Source organism: Hypanus sabinus, chromosome 5, assembly GCF_030144855.1.
Source record: "Hypanus sabinus isolate sHypSab1 chromosome 5, sHypSab1.hap1, whole genome shotgun sequence".
NCBI lineage: Eukaryota > Metazoa > Chordata > Chondrichthyes > Myliobatiformes > Dasyatidae > Hypanus > Hypanus sabinus.
In genome coordinates, this window is record NC_082710.1 from 107950306 (window position 1) to 107975079 (window position 24774).

The 24774-nt window shown below is 39.5% G+C and overlaps 1 protein-coding gene across 1 annotated transcript in view; it reads right to left on the reverse strand.

Annotated features, from left to right (window-relative positions):
• The window catches only part of si:dkey-219c10.4 (high affinity cGMP-specific 3',5'-cyclic phosphodiesterase 9A), a 129266-nt gene that overhangs the window by 20768 nt on the left and 83724 nt on the right, over positions 1–24774 (reverse strand). Inside the window, exons 9-11 of the mRNA XM_059970312.1 lie at positions 17896–17988; positions 15410–15477; positions 9725–9827 (exon numbers count right to left, since the gene is read on the reverse strand). Of these exons, the coding sequence (XP_059826295.1) occupies positions 9725–9827; positions 15410–15477; positions 17896–17988 (264 nt within the window). The remainder of the gene's footprint in view (positions 1–9724; positions 9828–15409; positions 15478–17895; positions 17989–24774) is intronic.

The following is a 24774-nucleotide window of genomic DNA, read 5'->3' on the forward strand; positions in this document are numbered from 1 at the left end:
GACAGTTCCGAGGCAGCAGCGATATCAGTGTGCAGCCCTAATACACCTCAAATTACATTGTAAATTACAATTCAAATTCTCCATTCTGAAAAAAATTACCTAGATAAGGGGCCCAAAACTGAATTTACTCATTGCTGGAATCCTGCCCGTAAATCTCTTCTGCACCCTCTAGTGTTCAATCCTCCACATGCAGTTTCAACATAAATTCCGACTTTGCACTCTGTTCTCTATTCAGGAATTCCAGTGTCACATATTCTTCAGCATCACTCACTCGATATTTTCAATGCTTTGTGCACAGACCATAAGGCGCAGGAGCAGAATTCAGCCATTTGGCTCATCAAGTCCGCTCTGCCACTTCATCACGGCTAATTTATTATCCATCTCAATCTCATTTTCATGCCTTCTCCCTGTAACCTTTGATGCCCTGAGTAATCAAGAACCTATCAATCTCTGCTTTAAATGTACCCAATAACTTTACAGCCATCTCTGCAGTGAACTACACAGAGTCACTACCTTCTGATTGAACAAATCCCTCATTTCTGTTCTAAATAGATGTCCCTATATTCTGAGGCTGTGACCTCCAGTTCTAGACTCCACTGCTATAAGAAACATCATCTCCACATCCACTCCATCTCAGATTCAATGAGATCCCTTCTCATTCTTCTAAACTCCAGTGAGTGCAGGCCCAAAGTCATCAAACACTCATATGTTAACCCTTTCATTCCTGGGTTAATTGTTGTGAACCACCTCTGGATCCTCTCCAATGCCAGCACATCTTTTCTTAGATAAGGGACTGAAAACTGCTCACAACACTCCAAGCGCAGTCTGACCAATGCCTTGTAAAGCCTCAGTATTGCATCTTTGATTTTATATTACAATCCTTTCAAAATGAATGCTAACATTGCATTTACCTTCCTTACCACCAACTCAACCTGTAGGTTAACCTTTAGGAAATCCTGAACCACTGATTTTTGAATTTTCTCCCCATTTAGAAATTAATTAATGGCTTTATTCCTTCTACCAAAGTGCATTACCATACATATCACTGCACTGTATTCCATCAGCCACTTCATTGCCCACTCTCCTAATTTGTCTACGTCCTTCTGCAGACTCCCTGCTTCCTCAACACCACCTGCCCCTCCACCTATCTTCATATCAAAAACAAAATTCTCCATAAAGCCATCAGTTCTGTTACCCAAACAGAAAAGAAGTGATCTTAACACTAACCCCTATGGAACACCATTAGTCACAGGCAGGCAACCAGAAAAGGCCTTCTTTATTATGTCTCTGTCCCTTCTGTTGGTCAGCCAATCTTCTATCCATGCTAGTATTTTTCCTGTAATACCACGGAGTCTTATCTTGTTAACAGCCTCATGTGTGGCACTTTGCCAAAGGCCTTTTGAAAATCCAACTAAACAACATCCATTGACTCTCCTTTGTCTTTACTGTCCAATATTTCCTGAGGAATTCCAACAGATTTACCAGGCAAGATTTCCCCTCAAGGAAACCATGACTTTGGCCTGTTTCATTATGTGCCTCCAGGTACCCAGAAATGTCATCTTTAATAATAGATTCCAATAACTTCCCAACCACTGAAGTCAGGCTAACTGGCCTATAATTTCCTTGCTTCTTCCCCCTTCCCTTCTTAAAGAGTTAAAACATTTTAAATTTTCCAGTTCTTCAGAACCATTCCAGAATCCAGTGATTCTTGAAAGATCATTACTAATACCTCCACAAACTCTTCAGCTACCACCTTCAGAACCCTAGGGTGTAGCCCATCTGGTCCAGGTGACCTTCAGACCTTTTAGCTACCGAAGCACCTTCTCCTTAGAAACAGCAACTACACTTACTTTTGCCTCCTGATACTCTCGAATTTCTTGCATACTGCTCGTGTCTTCCGTAGTGAAGTCAGACACAAAATACTTACTCAGTTCATCTGCCATTTCTTTGTCCCCCATTACTACCTCTCCAGATTCATTTTTCCAGCTGTCTGATATCCACTCACCTCTCCTTTACTCTTTATATATCTGAAAAATATTTTGTGTCTTATTTTATATAATTGGCTAGCTTATCTTCATATTTCATTTTTTCTCTCCTTGTGGCTTTTTAGTTGCCTTCTGTTGGTTTTAGAAGTTTTCCAATCCTTTAACTTCCCAGTAATTTTGCTATAGTATATGCCCTCTCTTTTGACATGCTGACTTTGACTTCCCTGGACATCATATTTCAGAAGATGCATATGGACAGGAGATTGGCTGACTGGCAGAAGGCAAAGAGCAGGAACAAAGGGGCCTTTTCTGTTTGGTTGTTGGTCCATGAGAGTCGGTGTAGGGTACTCTACTGTTCATGTTATATGTTGATGATCCAGTTCACGGAATTGATGGCTTTGTGGTGAAGTTTGCATAAGATACAAAGTAAGGTGCAGGAGCAGGTAGTGTTGAGGAAGCAGGGTGCCCGTAGAAGGACTTGGACAGATGAGGAGAATGGGCAATAAAGTGGCAGATGGAATACAGTGTAGGGAAGTGGATTGTCATGCTCTTTGGTTGAAGAAGACATAATGGAGGGTTCAGACACCGAGTCCATTTGGGTAGAACTCAGAAACAGGAAGGGTGCAATCACACTGATTGGATTGAACTATAGACCCTCCAATTCTGGTCCTCCTAGTGCAAGGATTCAATATCTCAATACCATACAAATAATCCTTTTCCTCTTTGAGCAGTCAAAGTTCAGAGATACCCTATAATCTATGAGGGTGCACTATTTCAGGACTCTACCCTTGAATCTTTTTCTCTGATCAGCTGGAAATCCCTTCTTACGATAGAACTCAGGTAGAGCATCCATTCCAGTTCTGGTCACCCCACTATAGGAAGGATGTTGAGGCTTTGGAGAGGGCGCAGAAGAGGTTTACCAGGATACTGCCCGGATTAGAGGGCATGAGCTATCATGAGAGCTGGACAAACTTGGTTTGTTTTCTTTGGAGCGGCGGACGCAAAGGGGAGATATGATAGAGCTCTTTAAAATTATGAGAGGCATAGATAGAGTAGGCGGGTAGTATCTGTTTCCCATTGTTGAAATGTCTAATACCGAAGGGCATGCATTGAAGTTGAGAGGGGGTAGGTTCAAAAGGGCAGTGAGTTTTTTTTTTACTCAGAGAATGGTGGACTCCTGGAACGTGCTGCCTGGGATGGTGGTAGAGGCAAATATGTTAGAGCGTATTAAGAGACATGTAGATAGGTACATGGATATAAGGAAGACGACAGATATGGACATGGTGTCGGTAGGATGGATTAGTGTTTGGGTGTTTTTGATTTGCTTTTTAGCTGGTTTGGCACAACACTGTGGGCCGAATGGCCTGTTCTGTTCTGTACTCTTCTATGTTCTTTGGCATAAATTATTTTCTGAATGAGGAGAAAATTCAAAAATCAGAGGTAAGAAGGGACTTCAGAGTCCTTGTGCTGGATTCCAGAAAAGTTAACTTGCAGGTTGAGCTGGTGGTAAGGAAAGCGAATGTAATGTTGAGAGGATTAGAATACAAAGAAAGGATGTTATGCTGAGACTTTGTAAGGCATTGGTCAGACCTCATTTGTAGCATTCCTTGCAACTTTGGGCCCCTCACCAAAAAAAATGTGCTGGCATTGGAAATGATTCAGAAAGGTTTGCAGAAGTGATCCTGGGAATGAAAGAGTTAATAAATGAGGACCGTTTTATAGCTCTGGGCCTGTACTCACTAGAGTTTAGAAGATTGAAAAGGGGATCTCGCTGAATATTGAAAGTCCTAGAAAGAGTGGATGTGGAGAGGATGCTTCCTATAGTGGTAGTGGGTGAGTCTAGGACCAGGGGGCCTCAGAATAGGACACACCTTTAGAACAGAGATGAGGAGGAATTTCCACAGCCAAAGTGTAGTGAATCTGTGCAATTCACTGCCACAGATGGCTGTGGTGGCCAAATCCTTGGGTATACTTAATCCGTAGGTTGCTAGGTTCTTGATTAGTCGGGATGTCAAAGGTTAAGCGGAGAAAGCAGGAGAACGGGAAAATAAATCAGCCATGATGAAATGGTGGAGCAGGCTGAATGACCTCATCCTGCTCCTTGGTCTAATCTCCCTCTGTTCCTTCACTTCAGTTTGTGCAACATCTCACGACTGTTCTCTGTCTCTCTGCTGTCGCCTTTAATTAGATGGATCTGTCTTTTATTATTCCTTTCTCTCCCCAATCTCAATGCCGATTGAGATCAAAGGATGTGAATTTGTTATATAACATCAGCAGAATCAATGTTTTGCCTTTAAACCTTCATCCAAAGTCAAAACAACTCTTTGTCTCTTTCTCTCACACCATTCATAATTCAAAAAGCACGAGAAAAAGAAACAAAATTAAATAGTCTTTTATGTAGCACATTACATTTATCTAAGGTGATATTTTAATCAGCTCCTACGTAAAAACTCATGACGTATTTAGGAAACGGCAGACAGATTTACAGTTGAAATATTAAAATTAATGCATATATAAAGGCATCAGCAAGTAGGCTAATCAATAATTAAAATGTCTTGAAAGCTTATCGATAGGCACTTAAACATATTATGATGCAGCAAAGCTCATTTATAGAGTTATATTAAGAATAGTTCATGAATGCATGAGTATACTTGCTTCAAATGAGCATTGATGTATTGGAATGATCATAATAACTCTCAAATGCCATCTCAAAATAAAATACATGCCACTAAGTTTTGAAGCAAGGTCATTTTCTTTAGAGCATAAGGAGCAGGAATGCAGAACAATTCTTTAAAATAACATCAAAATCAATGGCTTGTATAGAAAGCCTGAAGATAGAGAGGATCCAAAATTGAGGGTGAGAAAAAACAGTCCGGTTCTTTTCAAAAGAAATTCAATGCCTTGCTTTGAAATATTGGTGCAGCCATGTAAATTCATGTGCATTCTGAAGGAAAATGTTTTCATCAGATTACTGATCATTAGAGCGCTATGGAAGATATCGTTTTGGTGAGATATCTATTAATGGTTTGCTGTCATACCTTTGTGGCAAACCATGTATATCTGTCTGGACACGCCCCCTGCTGACTGCTCCTGTGACTCCTCCCACAGAACCCTGGATAAAGGTGATTGTGTCTCTGCTCCTCCCACTGTCCAGGGCAGTCATCCGGCATGGACGTGCTGCGTCTTACTGCTAATAAAAGCCTTTTAGTATTTACTCTACTCCCAGTCTTTCGGAGTTATTGAAGATATCGTTTTGATGAAGTATCTGTTAATGGTGTGCTGTCATACCTTTTAATGTAGTTGTCCAGTTTTTCATTGCATTTGTAACAGGTATAAGATATAATTTTTGGATTGAACTAAATCACTTCCCAATCTTATATTAAACTGTACCATATTAAGATCACTATTCCCTATGTGCTTCTTGTCTACTAGATTACTAATTAATCTTTTTTGCATTGCATAACACAAAACCAAAAGTAACATGTTCCCCTTGTTCATTCCTCAATGTTCTGATCTAGAAAATAATTCCTTAGAGACTCCATGAATTCTCCATGTTATAAGTGCTTGTTTGTTTGTTAAGTCTAAGGTATGATTCTTCCATTACTCTTGTTAGTCACACCTTGAATTTCTGGTTTTATTCCACACCCCTGATTACTCTTGGTGGTTAGTGATCAATCTACATCTCCTAATGTTTTCTTTCTACTCATACTGATGCTGCACGTAATGATTTTGCTCTCATCTGCCTTTGCCCATCCTTTTGGTAGGTTCTCGATTAGTCAGCGCATCAAAGGTTATGAGGATAGGCAGGAAAACGGGGTTGTGAAGGATAATAGTTCAGCCATGATGGAATGGCAGAGCAGACTCAATGGGCCGAGTGGCCTATGTCTTATGGTCCTTATTATAAGGCTGCCCCTCCTCCTTGTCAATTTAATCTATCTCTTCTAAAAGTTAAATATGTTCATTTATTCATTCTGTGTCTTGTATAACTTGTGCAATCATAGCCTTGAGCATGACTGCAGAAGTGGTTTGCTGTTACCTTCGGGGCAGTGTCTTTACAAGACAGGTGACCCCAACCATTGTCAATACTCTTCAGAGATTCACAGGCATGAGAAAATCTGTAGATGCTGGAAATCCAAAGCAACACACACAAAATTCTAGAGGAACTCAGCAGGTCGGGCAGCATCAATGGAAAAGAGTAAATAGTTGGCATTTCCGGCCAATACCCTTCATCAGTACAGAGCATTTTGTGTGTGTTGCTTTTTAGAGACTGTCGGCCTGGCAGCAGTGGTCACATAACCAGGACTTGCAATATGCACCTACTGCTCATACAACCATCCACCTGCTCACATGGCTTCACCTGAATCTGATCACGGGGAAGGCTAAGTTACACCTTGCGCAAGGGTGACCTGCAGGCTAGCAGAGGGAAAGAGCACCTTACACCTCCTTTGGTAGAGACGCATCTCCACCCCGCCACCTATAACTAAATATACTGAAATATTTTGTTTTGAAACGATCCCACTAAAACAGATATTGAATCAGATGCACTTTTTTCTAAAACAAGTCATCCATGGATAATATACTTCATGTCTATTGTTGCTTGAAGCTATTTGGGGCACTACAGTAGCTTAGCGGTTAGCATGGTGCTATTACAGCTCAGGGTGATTCAGAGTTCAATCAGGCACCGTATGTAAGAAGTTTGCCGTGACGGCATGGGTTTCCTCTCTAGTGCTCTGGTGTCCTCCCACAATCTACAGTCATACCAGTTAGTAAGTTAATTGGTCATTGTAAATTGTCTTGTGATTAGGCTAAGGTTAAATAGATGCGTTACTGGGTGATGTGTCTCGCAAGGTGGGGAGGGCCTGTTCCGTGTTGCCTCTCTAAATAAAAAAAATACATAAATAAATATCATGGCTCTCCAATACATGAATAACCCCCTTTAATATTATTAAAAATCAAATATAATACTGTACAAAAGTCTTAGGCACATACATGTAGCCAAAGTGGCTAAGACTTTTGCACACTACTGTATTTGTCAACGTGGAGTGGAGAGCGAGTTTGTAGATCTGATAGGAGCAAAGGATGTTGGGAATGATGAAGATGAAACACAACAGGAGGGGTGAAGGACAGGGGGCAGAGAAGGTGTACCAGGGTGAGTGGAGGGGAGGATTCACAGGTGTAGTCACACCCTTTTGACCCCTCCCCATGGCATCAAAGGTTTTGGAGAGAAGGCAGAAGAGAGAGATTATAAATTAGCCATGGTGAAACGACAGAGCAGACTCAATGGGCTGAGTGGCCAGATTCCACTCCAATATCTTATGGTCTTATTTGCATTACTACCACCAGGGAGGAGGTACAGGAGCCTGAAGAAGCACACTCAAAGTTTTAGGAACAGAGCATTCTCCTCCATCATCAGATTTCTGAACGGTCTACAAACCCATGAACACTACCTCACTATTTTGCTTCATTTTCACATGAATTATTTAGTATATATTTCTTATTAAAAACCTATGGTAATTTTTTATGTACTGCACTGCACTGTTGCCACAAAAGTTCACAACATATGTCAGTGATAATAGACCTGATTATGATTCTGAGGTGCAAAGGACCACTTCCTATCCCAGTAATGGCAAGTTCTGTAGTTGCTATGGGGTTCTGTGCCCCAGCTCTGGGAGATAGGGAAAACAATGGGCTGGCAAGTAGACCTAGATATAGAGTGGATGGGGAGAGGAATATTTCCTATAGGGGAGGACAATGGGATGTAGTCTACCTGGTCCAGCTTCACCTTATCCACCTTCAAACCTTTCAGTTTCCTAAGCACCTTCTCCTTGGTAGTAGTAGTAGCAACCAATCTCACTTCTGCCCCCTCACACTCTCAAATTTTTGGCTTTCTGCTAATGTGTTCCAAATTGATGATTGAGGGAAAATACTAATTAATTTCATCTGCCATTTCTTTATCCTCCATTACTAACTCTCCAGCATTATTTTCCAACGGTCTAATATCCATACTCACCTCTGTTACTCTTTATATAACTGAAAACAACTTTTTGTATCCCCTTCAATATTATTGGCTAGCTTACCTTTACAATTAATCTTTTGTCTCTTTTTAGTTGCCTTCTGTTGGTTTTTAAAAGCCTCCCAGTCCTTTATCTTCCCATTAGTTCAAACTGACAGGAAAACAACAGTAACTGAAATAACCACAGCTGCACACTGAATGCACGACACATCAAACCTTGAAGTGGATGGGCTGCAGCAGCAGAAGGCCACACACATACATTCATTTACAACAGGTTTTTACTAAAGTGGCCACTGAGTATACTTCAGCTGTACTATGGATTAGCCACTTCATTTAAATGTTTTAATGCCTTTCACTCTTAAATCAGGATAAAAAAAAAATATTGTGGAAAATCAGTTCCCAATGAGCAGCTTAAATTCATCAAAAAGGTCTGTCAGAAATAAATAACAGAAAACATGCATCATACTCTGCCTCTGAGAACTTATTCCACTGGAATTTCAGAGGAGTACTGAGAGCTGATGTTGCCGTACAGTACACACAATTGTATAAAGTCATACAGAGATATACAGAGAGAGGCCATTGAGTCCATGAGTCCATGCTAGCTATCAGAACCCATTTACACTAATACCATTTTATTCTGACCACACTCCCATCAACTAACCCCTAGATTCTACTGCTCATCCACATGTTAGAAGCAATCAAAAGGGGCCAGTTAACCAATCAGTCTGCATAACTTTGGGAAGTCGAAAAGAAACACAGAGAAAACTCAAACTAACAGTGAGACCGAAGGCGGGGAAGATGCATGGCTTCGGTTGTAGCGAGGACTCGGCCTCATGCCTCGGTGTTGCTTGTTGCAGCAGTCCAGGGGGGAGACATTGGAGGCAATGTGGCTATATATATATATTGTGGCATCTCTACTTACACTGACCTGTGATGAATACCTTAGTACCAGGTTGATTAGTCCATAACATCATAGAATAAGGTGAAGATGTCATTTATGTCAACAAATATAGCATCATTCTCTCAGCCAATATCATGATTTTGGGTGACAGGATGGAGATATGTCTCTATCAAAGGAAGCGTGAGGAGCTCCTTCCCACTGTTAGTCTACAGATCACCTTTGGGCAAGGTGTAACACTCCCCCCCCCCCCACCACCAGATCAGAGTCACATGAAGCCATGGGAACAGGTGATGGATGGTTGTATGAGCAGCTGGTGCATATCACAAGTCCTGGTTATGCGACCACTGATGCCGGGCAGATAATCTCTGAAGAATATTGATAATGGTTGGAGTCACCCATCTTGTAAAGACACTGCCCAGAAGAAGGCAATGACAGACCATTCCTGTAGAAAAGTTTACCAAGAACACTCATGGTCACGAGACCATGATCACCCACATCATACAAAACGACACATAATGATGATGATGAATTTTGTGTTTTATGGTCGTGGGGGTGGCGGACCACTACAAGTGGTTTGGAGAGACACTCAAATTAAGTGTAAAGTATTAACATCTGTATTACAGCTGCTCATTTTAAACATTGCATCAAACTTGAAAACTTAGTATGGGGCTGAACAAGGACTTGGACTCTTGGTTTAGGAATCAATTCTAAGGACTAAGAAAGTATCATTAAGTTATCAGCCCTCAAGTATTTTCAACTGAGGTTACTCATTTAACACTTGTACATAGCAACTCTGAGAGTAAGGTTAAAGACTGTGGTACTCACAATATCCTTATGATCTTTGTTGTTAAAATCAAACACCGGCAAAATGGATCGGAACTGATTCAGAATCTCATTGTGGCGAGCCATATCCGTGGCCAGAACGCACCTAAAAAAAAAGCAATGTTGACAACTCACGAACCTAAGCAACACACACAAACTACTGGAGGAACTCAGCAGGTCAGGCAACATCTATGGAAATTAATAAATAGTTAACACTTCAGGCCGAGACCCTTCTTAGGACTGAGAAGGAAGAGGGAAGACATTAGAATAAGAAGTTAGGGGAAGGGGAAGGTGGCTAGCTGGAAGGTGATAGGTGAAGCCCGTTGGGTGGGAAAGATAAAAGGGTGAAGAGGAAGAATCTGATAGGAGAGGAGAATGAACCATAAGAGAAAGGGAAGGAGGGGGGACTCGGGGGAAGAAGTAAAAGGTCAGAGTGGGGAATAGAGAAGGGGGGGGTGGAAATTTGTTTACCAGAAGGAGAAATAGATATTCATGCCATCAGGTTGGAGGGTAACACCAGAGATAACCTCCCTTCTGTATGTCAGGAACAATTACCTAAATACAGTAACAAATCTTGGTGACCTCAAGCAAAAGGTGTGACACCTACCAATTTGCCTTGGGGACAGACATGTTGATCATTGCCAATGCTGATGTATACAGTGTAGTAAAAGGTAGTCTCTCAAACATTTAGAGTCACAGAGTTATACAGCCATGCAGCATGGAAATAGGCCGTTCACCCACCATGTCCATGATGACCAGTGGGCACCTACTTATATTAAACCCGTTTTCCAATACCTGGCCCACTGCCTTCTATGCCTTGTTTATTCGAGTGCTTATCTGGATAGATCTCAATTGCTGTCAGCAACTCTGTGTTCACTGATCTTGCAGCAGTACATTACATGCTCTCACCACTCTGGATGAAAACGGTCTCCCTCAGATCCCCCCAATCTCTTACCACTTTTCCTAAACCTATGTCATCATGTTTCATTCACCTCTGATATGGGGAAAGGTTTCCTGCACACTACCCTATCAACCTGAACTGTGTTTCTTCTCCTGTGGACCTAGCTACGTACTGTGTCATAAAAACCTCTTGGACACATATCAAAGATTCCTCCCAGTCTGAGGCTTTTTACGCCAAGACAATCTCAGTTAATAGCACCAATAAACTCTTTTCAACATTCTCTTGCTTGCTTGCCTATTTACAGTACTGCGCAAAAATATTAAGCAACCTGGCTTGATATATGGGCCTAAGACTTTTGCACAGAAATGTATTTGTCAACATTAATCAAAGTGCAAGGTTGTAAATCTGGCAGGAGCAAACGATGTTGGGAATGGTGAGGGTGGAGAGCTGTGGGGGGGGGGGGGGGGGTGTTGGACAGTTGGCACCAAAGGAGTGCCACAGGCAGGGATAACGCAGGTGCAGATGCACCCAGTCCTGAGACACCGGGCAAGGTCACTTGATTCCAAACAATTGGTTTATTGATCATTAAGAATGTCTCTCCAGTGCTTCCCACTCTCTCCCCTCTCCCTTCCTCTCTTCCCAACCATGATTCCCCTCTCCCTGCCCCCTTTCCACTCTCAGTCCACAATAGAGATCCATATCAGAATCAGCTTTACCATCACTCACGTCATGACTTTTTTTGCAGCAGCAGCAGTACAGTGCAAAACACACAATTAATAAAGTATTGTGCAAAAGTCTTATGCTCCCTAGTTATATATGTATGCATAAGACTGCTGACTGTTCACTGGTCTATAATAAACCACAACCAAAGTGATGCCTATCTTTTTGTTTCCAATCTCTACCTATTTGACCTAATTTGTAGAACTTTCTAGGTTGTCTTCCCTCAATATTGCAGTAACATATTCCTGAACTAACAGTGTAATATCACCACCTCTTTCACATCTCCCACTATCTCACCGGAAAATTCCAGATATCGGGAACTGAGTTCGCAATCCTGTCTATAATCCACCCACATCACAGTGTTGGCAGTAAGTGGCTGTTAATCCCATGTGTTAATTGAAGTTTCCAGCTCATCTATCTTACTTCTTGCCTTAAAATAGATACAATTAGGCTTGTATTCTTTTCATTTGCATTTACCCACTTGCTCTGCCAAGTGGACTTAATAACTTTACCTTCCATAGGTAACCATACTTCCCATCTTCACATCTCTTCTCAGCCCATTTCCCCAATCAGCTCAATTTAATCCTTCCCCAGCAACATTGACAAATATCCCTATCTAAAATGTTGGTCCTGTTACAACTTAAGGGTAACTGTCTCTCTTGTTCAGGTCCCACCTTCCCCAGACATGGTCCCAATGATTCACAATCCTAAAGCTCATCACTGCCATGCACTATCCTTTCAGTCATAGACTCATCTGACTTATCTTTCTGTTCTCATACTCATTGTATTGTCGGACCAGAAGTAATTCAGAGATGGCAGTCTTTGATGTCCTGTTCTTTAAACAGCTACCTAACTCCCAAAATTCTTGCTGGCAGAATCACTTGTCTTTGGTGTCAAACATACACAGCTGCTGGCTGTTCATCCTCTTCCGTCCATTACTGAAGACCATCACCAGCCAGCACATTACCTCTTCTCTTTACTGCCATAAGGTAGGTGGTACAGGAACCCGAAGACTAGCACTCAACATTTTGAAAACAGCTTCTTTCCCTCAGCTATCTGATTTCTGAGCAGCGAGTGATTATTTCCCCACTATTTAAACTCAACAACAACACTTCCTCCTCTCAACCAACTGCAAAATGGTCACTCTCAAGATGGCTATAAGACCATGAAACAGATCTAGGTCACTCACCCTCATCTCCAATTCGCCATTTCATCATGACTAACTTATTATTCCTCTCAACACCATTCTCCTACCTTCTTCTGATAATATTTCACACCTTGACTAACCAAAAACCCATTAATCTCTGCTTTAAATATACCCAATAACTTAGTCTCCACATCTAAAGATTCATGAGCCTCTAGTTAAAGAATTCTTCCTCATCTCTGTTCTAAAGGGACATTCTTGTATTCTTAGGCTGTGCCTTCTGGTCCTAGTCTCTCCCAGTACTGAAAACAATAATGTCCATTCCCACTCTAATTTGAACTTCCTTTGCATCTTCAATAGATTCTGGAGGGAGTTTACTAGCCATTTATTTCATTAAAGCAGTGTTGGCGTATGATAAGTTTCCATGCCTGGGAGTAGGCACATTTTTTCTGTGAAGTGAAGCGTTTTAGTTGTTTCTGTGCACCTTTTCATCTGAGTTATACAACAAAACCTCTGGATTATTATTCAGAGAAATTCCTCACGAGAGGTTGCTATTTAATTTTCTTTAGAGAAGGAAATCTGCAATCTCGTTTCATCTAGCCTACATGAGAATTCAGTTGCACCAATGCAGTTAGCCCTTAGCTGCCTCAGTTCAGGCACAATTAGACATGGGTAATAAATTAGCAGCAACATCCACATTCCATAAATTTAAAAACAAACACAAAGCTTGAGAGACAGATATGGACTTTGCATTAGAAATACTGTACCTGGTGCACAAACAAAGTAAGTCATGATTCAGCACAATTGGTTACCAATCAACTGAATTCTGTTACCATCAGGGAGGAGGTAGAGGGGACTGAAGACACACACTCAATGTTTCAGGAACAGCTTCTTCCCCTCTGCTATCAGACTTCTAAATAGACACTGAATCCATGAACACTACCTCACTACTTTTTTGCACTATTTAACTTTTTTTATTATATACTTCTTACTGTAATTCACACTTTATTATTGTGTATTGTGATGTACTGCTGCCGTGTAACAACAGATTCCACGACACTTGCCAGTGATATTAAACCTGATTTGATTCTGATTCTGAATGCAACTAAACAACTTAATGCATGGATGGAAATTACAATGGATATTTACAAAATGGGGAAGATAACAGCATCTGTCAATCATAAGCTGGAACAATTTGATTCATACTGGGAAAATGGTTTAACTACATAATGCCTCATAGGCCTGATTTTATTCTCACAAATCAATGAATCTGTTGTAAAAAAAAGATCACTCCCTACTTGTACATAGTTCTTTCCTTTTGCTTGTTTTTTCTTTCCACTCTTTTCTATAAGTGTATACCCCAGATAAATACTTTGTGGAGTTTTTGTGATATATATGATTATATGATATGTATGTACAATGTCTGAAATACATCTTATGGAAATGTTTGTTTGATGAACTTCAATAAAAACAAAATAAATTACAAAAAAAAATGCACATACAGATTGCAGTTCCTCCAGCTTATGGATCCTTTATTGTTCTCTGTCAAATATGAAGAAAATAAATGCCTCTGAAATTTGTAAATTTAAGCAGGTACTGTCAAATCACACCAGACAGTATTTTATATCCACTGATGCAGCTTTTACTGGAACTGTGCAACTCTGTTTTGCTTTATTGAATTTGAACAGAAAATAATTGCTGAAATGGCAGAATGCCACATCTTGTGCAGTGCACAGGATCAGATTTGTGAAGATTATATTTGCACCCAGTGATTATCAAGCTGCTTCTTCCCAGACTACAAAATACTGTTAGTTACTGAGAGAAGGAGTGTGGAAACAGGCCGTCTGCTGCATCAAGTACATGCTGACCATCAACCTCACATTTACATTAAAGCTGGCTTTATTCTCCCTACACTCTGATCAACACACGATAGCGTAATGGTTAGCGTGACACTGCTACCGATCAGTGTTTGGAGTGCAATTCCAACGTCCTCTGTAAGGAGTCTGTACATCCTCCCCATGCAGGGGTTCCCAACTTTTTTTAAATGCCATGGACCCCTATCATTAATCAAGGAGTCCGTAGACCCCAAGTTGGGAACACCTGTTCCCAGGGAATGTGTGGATTTCCTCCAGCTGCTCTGGTTTCCTCCCACAGTCGAAAGGTGTACCGGATAGTAGGTTAATTGTCCTATGATTAGGTTAGGGTTAAATTGGGGGTAATTGGGCAGTGCAGCTCGAAGGGTCAGAAGGTCCTATTCCACGCTGTGTCTCAATGAAATAAACAAATATACATTTGTTCTACCTACGTTCTGATCAGCTCCCTTCAGGTTCTAGTATTCATGAAAGGACATTTACAGGGGCCAGTTAACCTGACAACTCACATACCGTTGGGTTGTTGGAGGAAGCTAGAGCACCTGAGGAAACCCGCACAGGGAGAATGTGCAAACTCAAAGCAGATGCCACCCGAGGCTAGAATTGAACCCTGGTGCTTGGCCCTGTGAGGCAGTTGCATACTGTCTCCATGTTATTGTGCTCATTGCTAATCCTTGATAACCACAGAAACTTAAGGCTCTGGGCTATGAGCTCAGTGACAATCTGCTCTACTTTGTGATGAACTCAGGCTGAGGCAATGGGCCTGCTCCGGACTTCAGGTCCAGACTTTTTTCTGAATGCTTTTACTTGTTTTTACTGTTTGCATAATTTAGGTTTTTTCTTTCTGCACAGTGGGTGTTGGTCTTTTTTTAACTGGGTTCTTTCGGGTTCCTTGTTTTGTGGCTGCCTGTAAGCAGTCAAATATCAAGGTTGTATAATTTATACACTCTTTGATAATAAATGCATTTTGAACATTTTCCAGCTTTTCCCATTATAAATAAGTCAGATGAAGAATTAGAAAGGAATCTCAATAGGAAATTTGGAATACTCACTTTATCATTCCTTCCCGAATTCGCTTGTACTGTTCAGTTGTTAGGTTTCGGAATATGTTGTTTTCTGGCTGAGGGTGTCAGGAAAAGTGAAAAGAAAATAAAAACAGAAACAGCATTTGGATGTCTCCTGTGTTTCCTGATTATCAATCATGACTGAATTCACTAACACAGGGGTCCCCAACCTGGGCGCCACAGACCCCTTGCTTAATGGTATTGGTCCATGGCATAAAAAAGGTTGGGAACCCCTGCTCTAAACGATTACTGACAAAGTGCATGATTTGTAGGTTTCATTAAAAAGTAGAGCGAATCACAGCACAGGAACTCCAAAATGCTAATAGATATGAATGGAGAACTAAGATCCACAAAATCTTTTTTCAAACAATTTTAACAGATTATTATCCAAAGGGTTTGGTAAAAGTAAGTGAAATTATAAAATATGGCCATCAGAATTAATATAATTGAAGAAAACAATTCTCAAAGTGAAGGTGAAAATCTTGAAATCTCAGTCTTTAAAATTAAATTCAATTTTAGCTCAACGTGAACAGGAGGAAAACTCTGAAATAAATGTTGCCACTGTCAATCAATCTAAAAGTTGGCTAAGTTGACCTGGATCATGCACTGTCACGATTCTACCCTCTATGAATTTCTGTTCTTCGATGTACAATCTAGGTCATGATTTCACACGAGAAAAAGACATTATAACTGACACCATCAGATCATTACTTAATTAGCTACAAGCAATGATCTGTACAAGATGAAGGAAAACAGACGAGTTTACAGCTCCATGTTGTTATTGTGTTTACTATTCAAAAGAATTCATTATTTTTATGAAATCAGCCATCACCCAATCAAATATGTGTTTCTCAGAATCCTAAAAAAGTGTTAAATATTGTCCTCAGGAAGTAGATGTTGACACTAAACAGACTCTTCTTGCAGAGGATGATGAATCCCTGGAATTTTCTACATTGGTGATAATTAAAGAGGAAGTAGATAGATATTTTTTAAGAAGATCACAGAACGGAGACTCCTAGGGAACTTGCACAGAGGAGAACATAAGACATGGGGCAAGAAAACTAGAATCATATTGAACAGCAAGCCTGGGGGGGCTGAGTCACCTGCTCTGGCTCCTTTTTTTTTAATGTTCCCATAGTAAAATAATAAAAAAATGGGTGGCAGGATGGAGAGACGCCTCTACCAAAGGGGGTACAAGGTGCTCCTCTCCTCCACTTGCCTGCAGGTCACCCTTGGGCAAGGTGTAGCATCTGCTTAACCCATCCCCCATCCACTGGATCAGGGTCAAGTGGGAGCAGGTGGTGGATGGTCATACATGGAGCTGGTGCATATCACAAGTCCTGGTTATACAACAACTGACGCCAGACAGACAATCTCTTAAGAGTATTCATAATAGCTGGGGTCACCCATCTTGTAAAGACACGGCTCAGAAGAAGGCAATGGCAAACTCCTTCTGTACAAAATTTTGCCTAGAACAACAATGGTCATAGAAAGACCATGATCACCCATGTCAGATGACAGGGCACATGATGATGATGATGAATAGTAAAAAAACAAACGTGTTAAACCGAAGTGTGGGTCATTCAATTAGATAATAGAATGTCTATGGATCAATATCCTTTACACCCTGAACTCCATATCACTAGATATTTCTATTTACCTAATCTGCTTAAGAATCTCAAAAGTTACAGGGCAATGTTCCAACCCTTGATTGCACTTTTATTCTATTTTATTTCTATTTCTAAATGACATTTGTTTTTGATCTGAGGAGTTTGTTATCTGAGCACCACATATCATAGTGATTGGTGTGATGCTATTATAGCTTGAGACATCGGAGTTCAGTCTGTACGTCCTCCTCGTGGAGTCCATGGATTTCCTCCCACAGTCCAAAGACATACCGGGTAATAGGTTAATTGATCATTGCAAATTATCCCATGATTAGATTAGGGTTAAATCAGGGGTTGCTGGGTATTGAAGGGCCAGAAGGGCTGATTTTTTGCTGTATTTCCAAATAAAATAAATAAAAAATGGAATAAATCAAAACAGTAAGTGTCTCAGGAGCTTGTGAGCAGTAAACTACATGAGTGCAAGCTGCAAGGCCTCCTCAATGATTAGAAGCTGGAGGCACAGGCTTGAATGCACACCATTTCACTGGAGGCATAGGATTTGATATCCAAAGTGGAACCAAGTGAAACCAACTGTGCAATATCAAAGTCAGGGAGACTACATTATCTGCATCTGCCATCTTGACATTAACCAAATGCTGAGGCATTTGAACACCTATCCAAAGACACTGGGCAGCTGCAGATCTTTCCCTTCACTGAAGGTCACCAGAATAAATCTACAACCACATTAAACTGAGGGGAAACAGATCTCCAAGCTGAAAGGTGTTCTAAAGCGAACACTGAGGTTAGCTTAATGTGCACATTTCAATTTTAACCAATGTCCTTCTCTGTGTTTATCACTGAAGTTACCTTTTCCAAGATCTTAAAGGCCACAGAGCAGTGGTGGTTCTCCAATGGAGAGATGTCATTGTATCTCAATGCCAGTTCTGTACGAGCATTGATCTAAATGAGAACAAGCAAGTAGATATTTAATGCTGCATAAATCCTTTTGTATTAATATCCATTCAAAGAAAGAGGAGATTTTATTATCAGTAGATACTGAAGCCCCTCTGTTGGTTGAGTGTCCAATTGTCTAAATGATACACAAGCCAGAGAAATACAATATGGCGAGAAAGCTGTTCAGTAGATGGTATTACTTAAATTTTCAACTTCACAGTCAGATTTTCAGCTGAAAAATTCAAAACTGCAATGATTTTTAAGAGTAACGCACACAGAACACCAGAAGAACTCAGCAGGTCAGACAGCATCTACGAAAAAAAGTATACAGTTGACATTTTGGGCCCTGACCCTTTTTCAGAACTTGGCCTGAAATGGCGGCTGTTTATTCATTTCCATAGATGCTGATTGATCTGCTGAGTTCCTCCAGCATTTTGTGTGTGTTGCTTTGGATTTTCAGCATCTGAAGACTTTCTCGAGTTAACGATATATACCAGTAACTTCATTTTGCCCTAAGTCTGAGTCATTTTGAAGCTTTTTAGAGATATAATAACTCAGTTGCAACATTTTCTGAATCATATGGCTTTAGTATTTTAGACTGGCTGCTTGACAAATTAAAAAAGCAAAGCATTTTGAAGTCTTGACATAATAATTAGGTTACTCTAAAAAGATTATTATTAATGGATTAAATTCAAGCAAATTTTGACCCATAGCAACCAGTTTCCCTGCCTTTATACAGTGACAAAACCATTGGCAACTGCTCAGCTACCTGAAATTTTACTCAAATTGTCTGTGACAATTAGCAGACCCCAGGAACTCAAAGCTCAACAACTCACCGCTCTTGTTAAATATTTCTGATATTTAGAAATGGTTAGTTAACCAAACTTGAGGTTTTTTTCTAGACTATTAAAATAAATAATAAATTTGGATAAAAACACTCTTAACTTGCTTAAAGGCAAATGTATAGTACAGTAGAACAAGGGGCTCTGGGAATACAGGTACATGATTTGTTGAAAGTAGTGTCACATGTAGATAGGGTCATAAAGAAAGCTTTGGCACATTGGTCTTCATAAATCAAAGTATTGACTACAGGAGATGGGATATTATGTTGTATTTGTATAAGATGTTGATGAGGCCTAATTTGGAGTATTGTGTGCAGTTTTAGTCACCTATTTCCAGGAAAGATGTAAATATCATTAAAAGAGTATAGAGAAAATTTACAAGGACGTTGCTAGGTCTGGAGGACCTGAGTTATAAGGAAAGATTGAATTGGTCAGGACTTTATTCCAAAGAATGTAGAAGATTAAGGGAAGATGTTATAGAGGTATACAAAATTTAGAGGGTTACAGATAGGATAGATGCAAGCAGGCTTTTTCCATTGTGCTCCAGTGGAACTACAACCAGAGGTCATTGGTTAAGGGTGAAAGGTTAAAAGCTCAAGGGGAAGAAAAGGGAAACTTATTCACTCAGGGGGTCATGACAGTGGAATGAGCTGCCAGCACAAGTGGTGCATGCAAGCTTGATTTCCATGTTTAAGAGAAGTTTGGAAAGGTACATGGATGGTAGGCATGTGGATGGCTATTGTCCTGGTGGAAGTCAATAGGTATAAGCAGCTTAAATGGTTTGGCATGAACTAAATGGGCCCAAGAGCCTGTTTCTGCTTCTGTGCTTTATAATGTGAAATTAATAAAAATAATCAAGAGAAAACTTAGTAGAAACCCATAGAGTTCTACAACATGAAAACAGTATCACTGGTCAACTGTCCATGCTGAACAAGGTATTCAATCCAAGCTAATCCCATTTGCCAGTGTTTGAATCCTGTCCTTCTAAACCTTCCCAATCCATGTACAAATTGCACTGTCTTTTAGAAATTATTATACCTGCATCAACCACTTCCTCTGGCAGCTTATTCCACAGATATACTATACTACCTTTAGTGTAAAACACCTGCACTTCAAGCTTTTATTAAATCTTTCCCCTTTCACCTTAAACCTATGTCTTCCAGTTCTTGATTCTCCAACTCTGAGAAAAAGTTAAGTGCATTCGTCCAATCAGTGTTCCTGAAGATTTTATACACCTCTCTAAGATCACCCCTCAGTCTCCAATGCTCTAAGGAATATCCTAACAGTTCAACCTCTTCCTTTAATTCAGTCCCTCAGGTCCCGGCAACATCCTTGTAAACCTTTTCTGTCATTTCCAGTTTAACATCTTTTCTGTAGCAGAGCAACCAAACTTGAATGCAATATTCCAGATCCAGCCTCACCGATGATCTGTCCAATGGCACCAGTGACTCCCAAATTTATATCAGGTGCCCTATTTTATTTAAATCCAGCATACCCATATCAAGAACCTTCTTCACCACCCTACTGATCTGTGACTCGACACTGTGTGAACTACTGTGTGCGTTTATACTCCAGGTACCATGTACTGGCACTGGAGGAGCTGAGCACTATAATCAGCAGGCACTAAACACAGCACCTAGATACCTTCCCCATCAGTGCAGAGGATCTTGACCAGGCCAGCTTGAAGAAGTCTCTGAACGACTACCATGAACATATTGCCTGTGGAGCCAGATGAGCCAACACATTTGACCACTATTACACTACCATCAAGAACGCTTCCCGTACCAGCTCACGCCCACACTTTGGAAAGTCTGATCACCTGGCTGTACTTCTACTCCCAGCATGCAAGGAGAAACTAAAGATCGCAACACCAATGATGAGGACCAAGAAGGTATGGTCAAGGGAAGTGGAGGAGTGCTTACAGGACAGCTTTAAGTCAGTGGATTGGACAATATTCATCTTCGAATCTGAATGAAAATGCCACAGTTGTCACTGACTTTATCAAGACATATGTGGATGAGTGTGTGCCTTATAACAGACATACCCAAAGCAAAAGCCATGTATGAACCAGGAGATTCATAATCTGCTGAGGGCTAGATCTGTGACATTCAAAACTGGTAAACTAGAACTGTACAAAGAAATCCAGTAACAAACTACAGAAGGCTACTTTAAGAGCTAAAAAACCAATTTTGATTGAAGTTGGAGATGGAATTGGATGCACATCATCTCTGGCAGGGTTTGCAAACCATTACCTCCTTCAAGGCGAAACCTAACATCATGAATAGCTGCAACAGGGATCCGCCATTTTGCAGCGCATGGATTAAGTCGCATTTCACAGCGGCTCCACTTTTCTTTATACTTTACATCCCACTGACAGATTCCTTTTAAGTTTGAAGATTTATTACTTCTACTGAAGGATTTACGATTTAATTACGATGTCCAGAAGTCGATCTGGTAGTGAACTGAGAAGCGGCAAGACTTTTCCTGAAATGGAGCAAACTGAACAAATAAAGAAAGCGGAGGAACTTGTTACTTTAGCAGGATTATTTTCTTCAATACAAGATATGAAGTTTGAATTTGGATCGCTCAATACCAAGATTGATAAGCTGACGGATACCAATGGGAAGCTTGAAAAATCTATCTCTAGTGTTCAAGAATCTCTGAAGAATTTGGACTTTCAATTTCAGACACTTAAGCAGACTACAGATTGAATTGAGAGCGAACATGATCAATTCAAGCAAACTATTAAAGAACAAGGAGTGAAGATGTCTTCGATGGAAAAGAAAATTAATGAAATTACCTTGGAGCTATCTAAAACAAAGAAAAAATGGTTGAGTTAGATATTAGAGCACGTTGGAGGAATTTGCACATACTACGATTGCCTGAAAATACTGAAGCTGGTGATCTGTTAAAGTTTTTCTCAGACATGCTGTACTCACTTTTTAATGAGACCCTGGAAGCTAGCCCTTTAATCGACAGAGTCCATACCATTTTTTTGGCAATCATCTGAATTACATCCTCGACCAATTGTACTTTGTTTGCATTATTTTACAACCAAAGAAGCTGTACTTCGAGAGGCCAGAAGAAAACAAAAGATAATCTTCAAATCAACAGAGATTTGTATAGTCGAAGATTTTCCTCCTGAGATTTTTCCGAAAGAAAGAAACAACAAGAAGTCATGAGTGAAATGTATAAGCAAATTTTACATCCCTCTCTTCGGCACCCAGCATGGCTGATAATCTTTCCTGAAGGGTCTCAGACACTGAGAATCTACTCCCCCCAGGAGGGATGGGAGTACATTAAAAATCTTAAAGTTAAGCCAATTGCTGAATAGGTAATTCTGATGTATGAGATGTTTATAGATGCCCTGAGTTAAGTTTATTCTATGCTTTTTGAGTTTCTGGTATGGGATGTGGCAGATTAATTATTTTTTACTCATTAATAATTAGTATAGTTTTGTAGGGAACTCTTACAGTATTATACTATAGAGGTCCATACAGGGCCTGCCATGTACTACTCGTTTTATTTTTTTTGTTTGTTTCAACATTAATATAGTTTTAGGCTTGTTGTACATATATATTCATTTATTTTTTTATTTTTGAGAAAAAGAACTTCATTTGTAATATTATTTGCTTGGATTTACTTTTCTTTGAATATGTGATTAATATACTTTAGATGAATTTAAGATGGCCATCGTCAGTTATGTTTTTATTACTGTTAGACATAACATTGCAGTATTTGAAATTTGTTTTATCCTTTTATTATGGCTATATTGGATGGGATTAATACTTCAATTTTAATATACGTAGCTGCAAAATGGAGGATAGGGTCTAGGGTTATTAGGTTAGCATGCGACCAGCCTATTGGTTGCTTTTTTTCTGGCGTTGTTGGGGGGGAGCTAATTGAATAGGTTTTCTTTCTCAATTGGACAGTTCTTTTGATGGACATTTTTTCACAAATATGTCATTCCTTCTAGTCATATCTGTACCTTTTGAATTAATCTGTGCTTGTGCAATAATTTTCTTTATAAAATATTAAATTAAATTCTAAACATGGATGTTAATAAAAGTAATATAACCTCTTGGAAACTCAACAGTGTGAATCATCCTATTAAGCGTAAAAAGATTTTTAAGAAATTAAAAACACAACACAGATATTATTTTTGCACAAGAAAATCATATACAGAGACAGGATGAGGACCGATTTTTCAAATTTTGGAAAGAACCTTTATTTCGTTCTTTATCAACTAATAAAGTTAGAGGCATATCTATTTTTGTTAACTCCAAAATCCCTTTTGTACATTTTAATACTATTACTGATTCGATTAGAAGGTATTTAGTTGTTACTGGTTTATTATGCAATCAAAAGGTAGCTCTGGTGTGTGTATACGCACCTAATGTAGATTGTTCTGAATTTTTTCAGAAGCTTTTTTCTGAGCTACCGAATTTGAATGAATAGAAGGTGATCATGGGCGGTGATTTTAATTGTGGTCTGAACCCGGTGATTGACAGGTCATCAACCAATTCGTCGCTTCCCAACAAAGCGGCGGCGTGTATTAATTATTTTTTTACTAGAATATGGCCTGGTCAGTATCTGGAGATTTAAACACCCTAACGACAAACATTTTTCTTTTTTTCACACGTTCATCATAAATACTCCAGAATTGATTACTGTTTTCTAGACACACGTTTGTCACACTCCATTGTTGAATTTGTGTATGACATCATTGCGTTGTCGGATCACGCGCCTTTGAAGTTAACCCTGAAGTTTTCGGTAGCTTTTTGAAAATGTCACAATGGAGATTGAACCCCGTATTGTTACAGGATCCAGCCTTTGTTAGTTTTATTAAGGAGCAAATTTCTATATTTTTTGAATTTAATACAACTGAAGGAATGTCAAACCTGGTTATATGGGATAAGATGCAATCTTTTCTTAGGGGACAGATAATTTCATACTCAGCAGCATTAAGAAAGAAAACTAAAGCAGAACTGTCAGTGCTCACTAATAAAATTAGAGAGATAGCTAAAGTGTATTCAGTTAAACCTACTGAAGACCTATATAAAGAAAGGGTCGAACTTCAATCACAATATGATTTGCTTCTGACCTTTCCCATCGAACAGCAAATTCTTAAATCTAAAAGTCTATTCTATATACATGGAGATTAGTCAGGTAAACTTTTGGCTAGTCAGTTAAAGGCTGGTATGGTTAGAAGACAGATTTTAAAAATTCGTAGACCAGATAGAACTGAAACCTTAGATCCTTATGAAATTAGTAAGATATTTATGGATTTCTACTCTAATCTTTATAAATCTGAATTCTCTGACAATACTACGATTATGAATAGATTTTTGCAAAAATTAAATATACCCAAAATTTCAACTCAAGATGTTGATATATTAGATACACCTAATTAAACAAGAGGAGATAGCTAAAGCTATATTCTCAATGCAATCAGGGAAAGCTCTGGGACCAGATGGTTATACAGAGGAATTTTACAAGACTTTCCATGAAATCCTTATACCACATCTTTATCAAACTTTTACTGATTCTATACCCTCTGGGAATATTCCAAAAACTTTTTATGTGGCATTAATTTCATTAATTCCTAAAAAAGGAAAAGATTTATTCAAATGTGCATCCTATAGACCTATCTGTTTACTGACTGTAGATTTTAAAATTCTCTCTAAGATTTTAGCCAATAGACTTGAGAATACTTGGCCTACTGTTATCTCAAATGATCAAACTGAATTTATTAAAAACAGGTACTCAAATTTTAATATTCGAAGACTGTTAAATATCATTTATTCCCCCTCAGTTAAAGAATCTGAATGTATTGTGTCTCTGGATGCAGAGAAAGCTTTTGATAGGGTGGATTGGCCTTATCTGTTTCAGGTTTTGAAGAGGTTTAATTTCAGTCCGGGATTTATTTCCTGGATTAAACAGATTTATC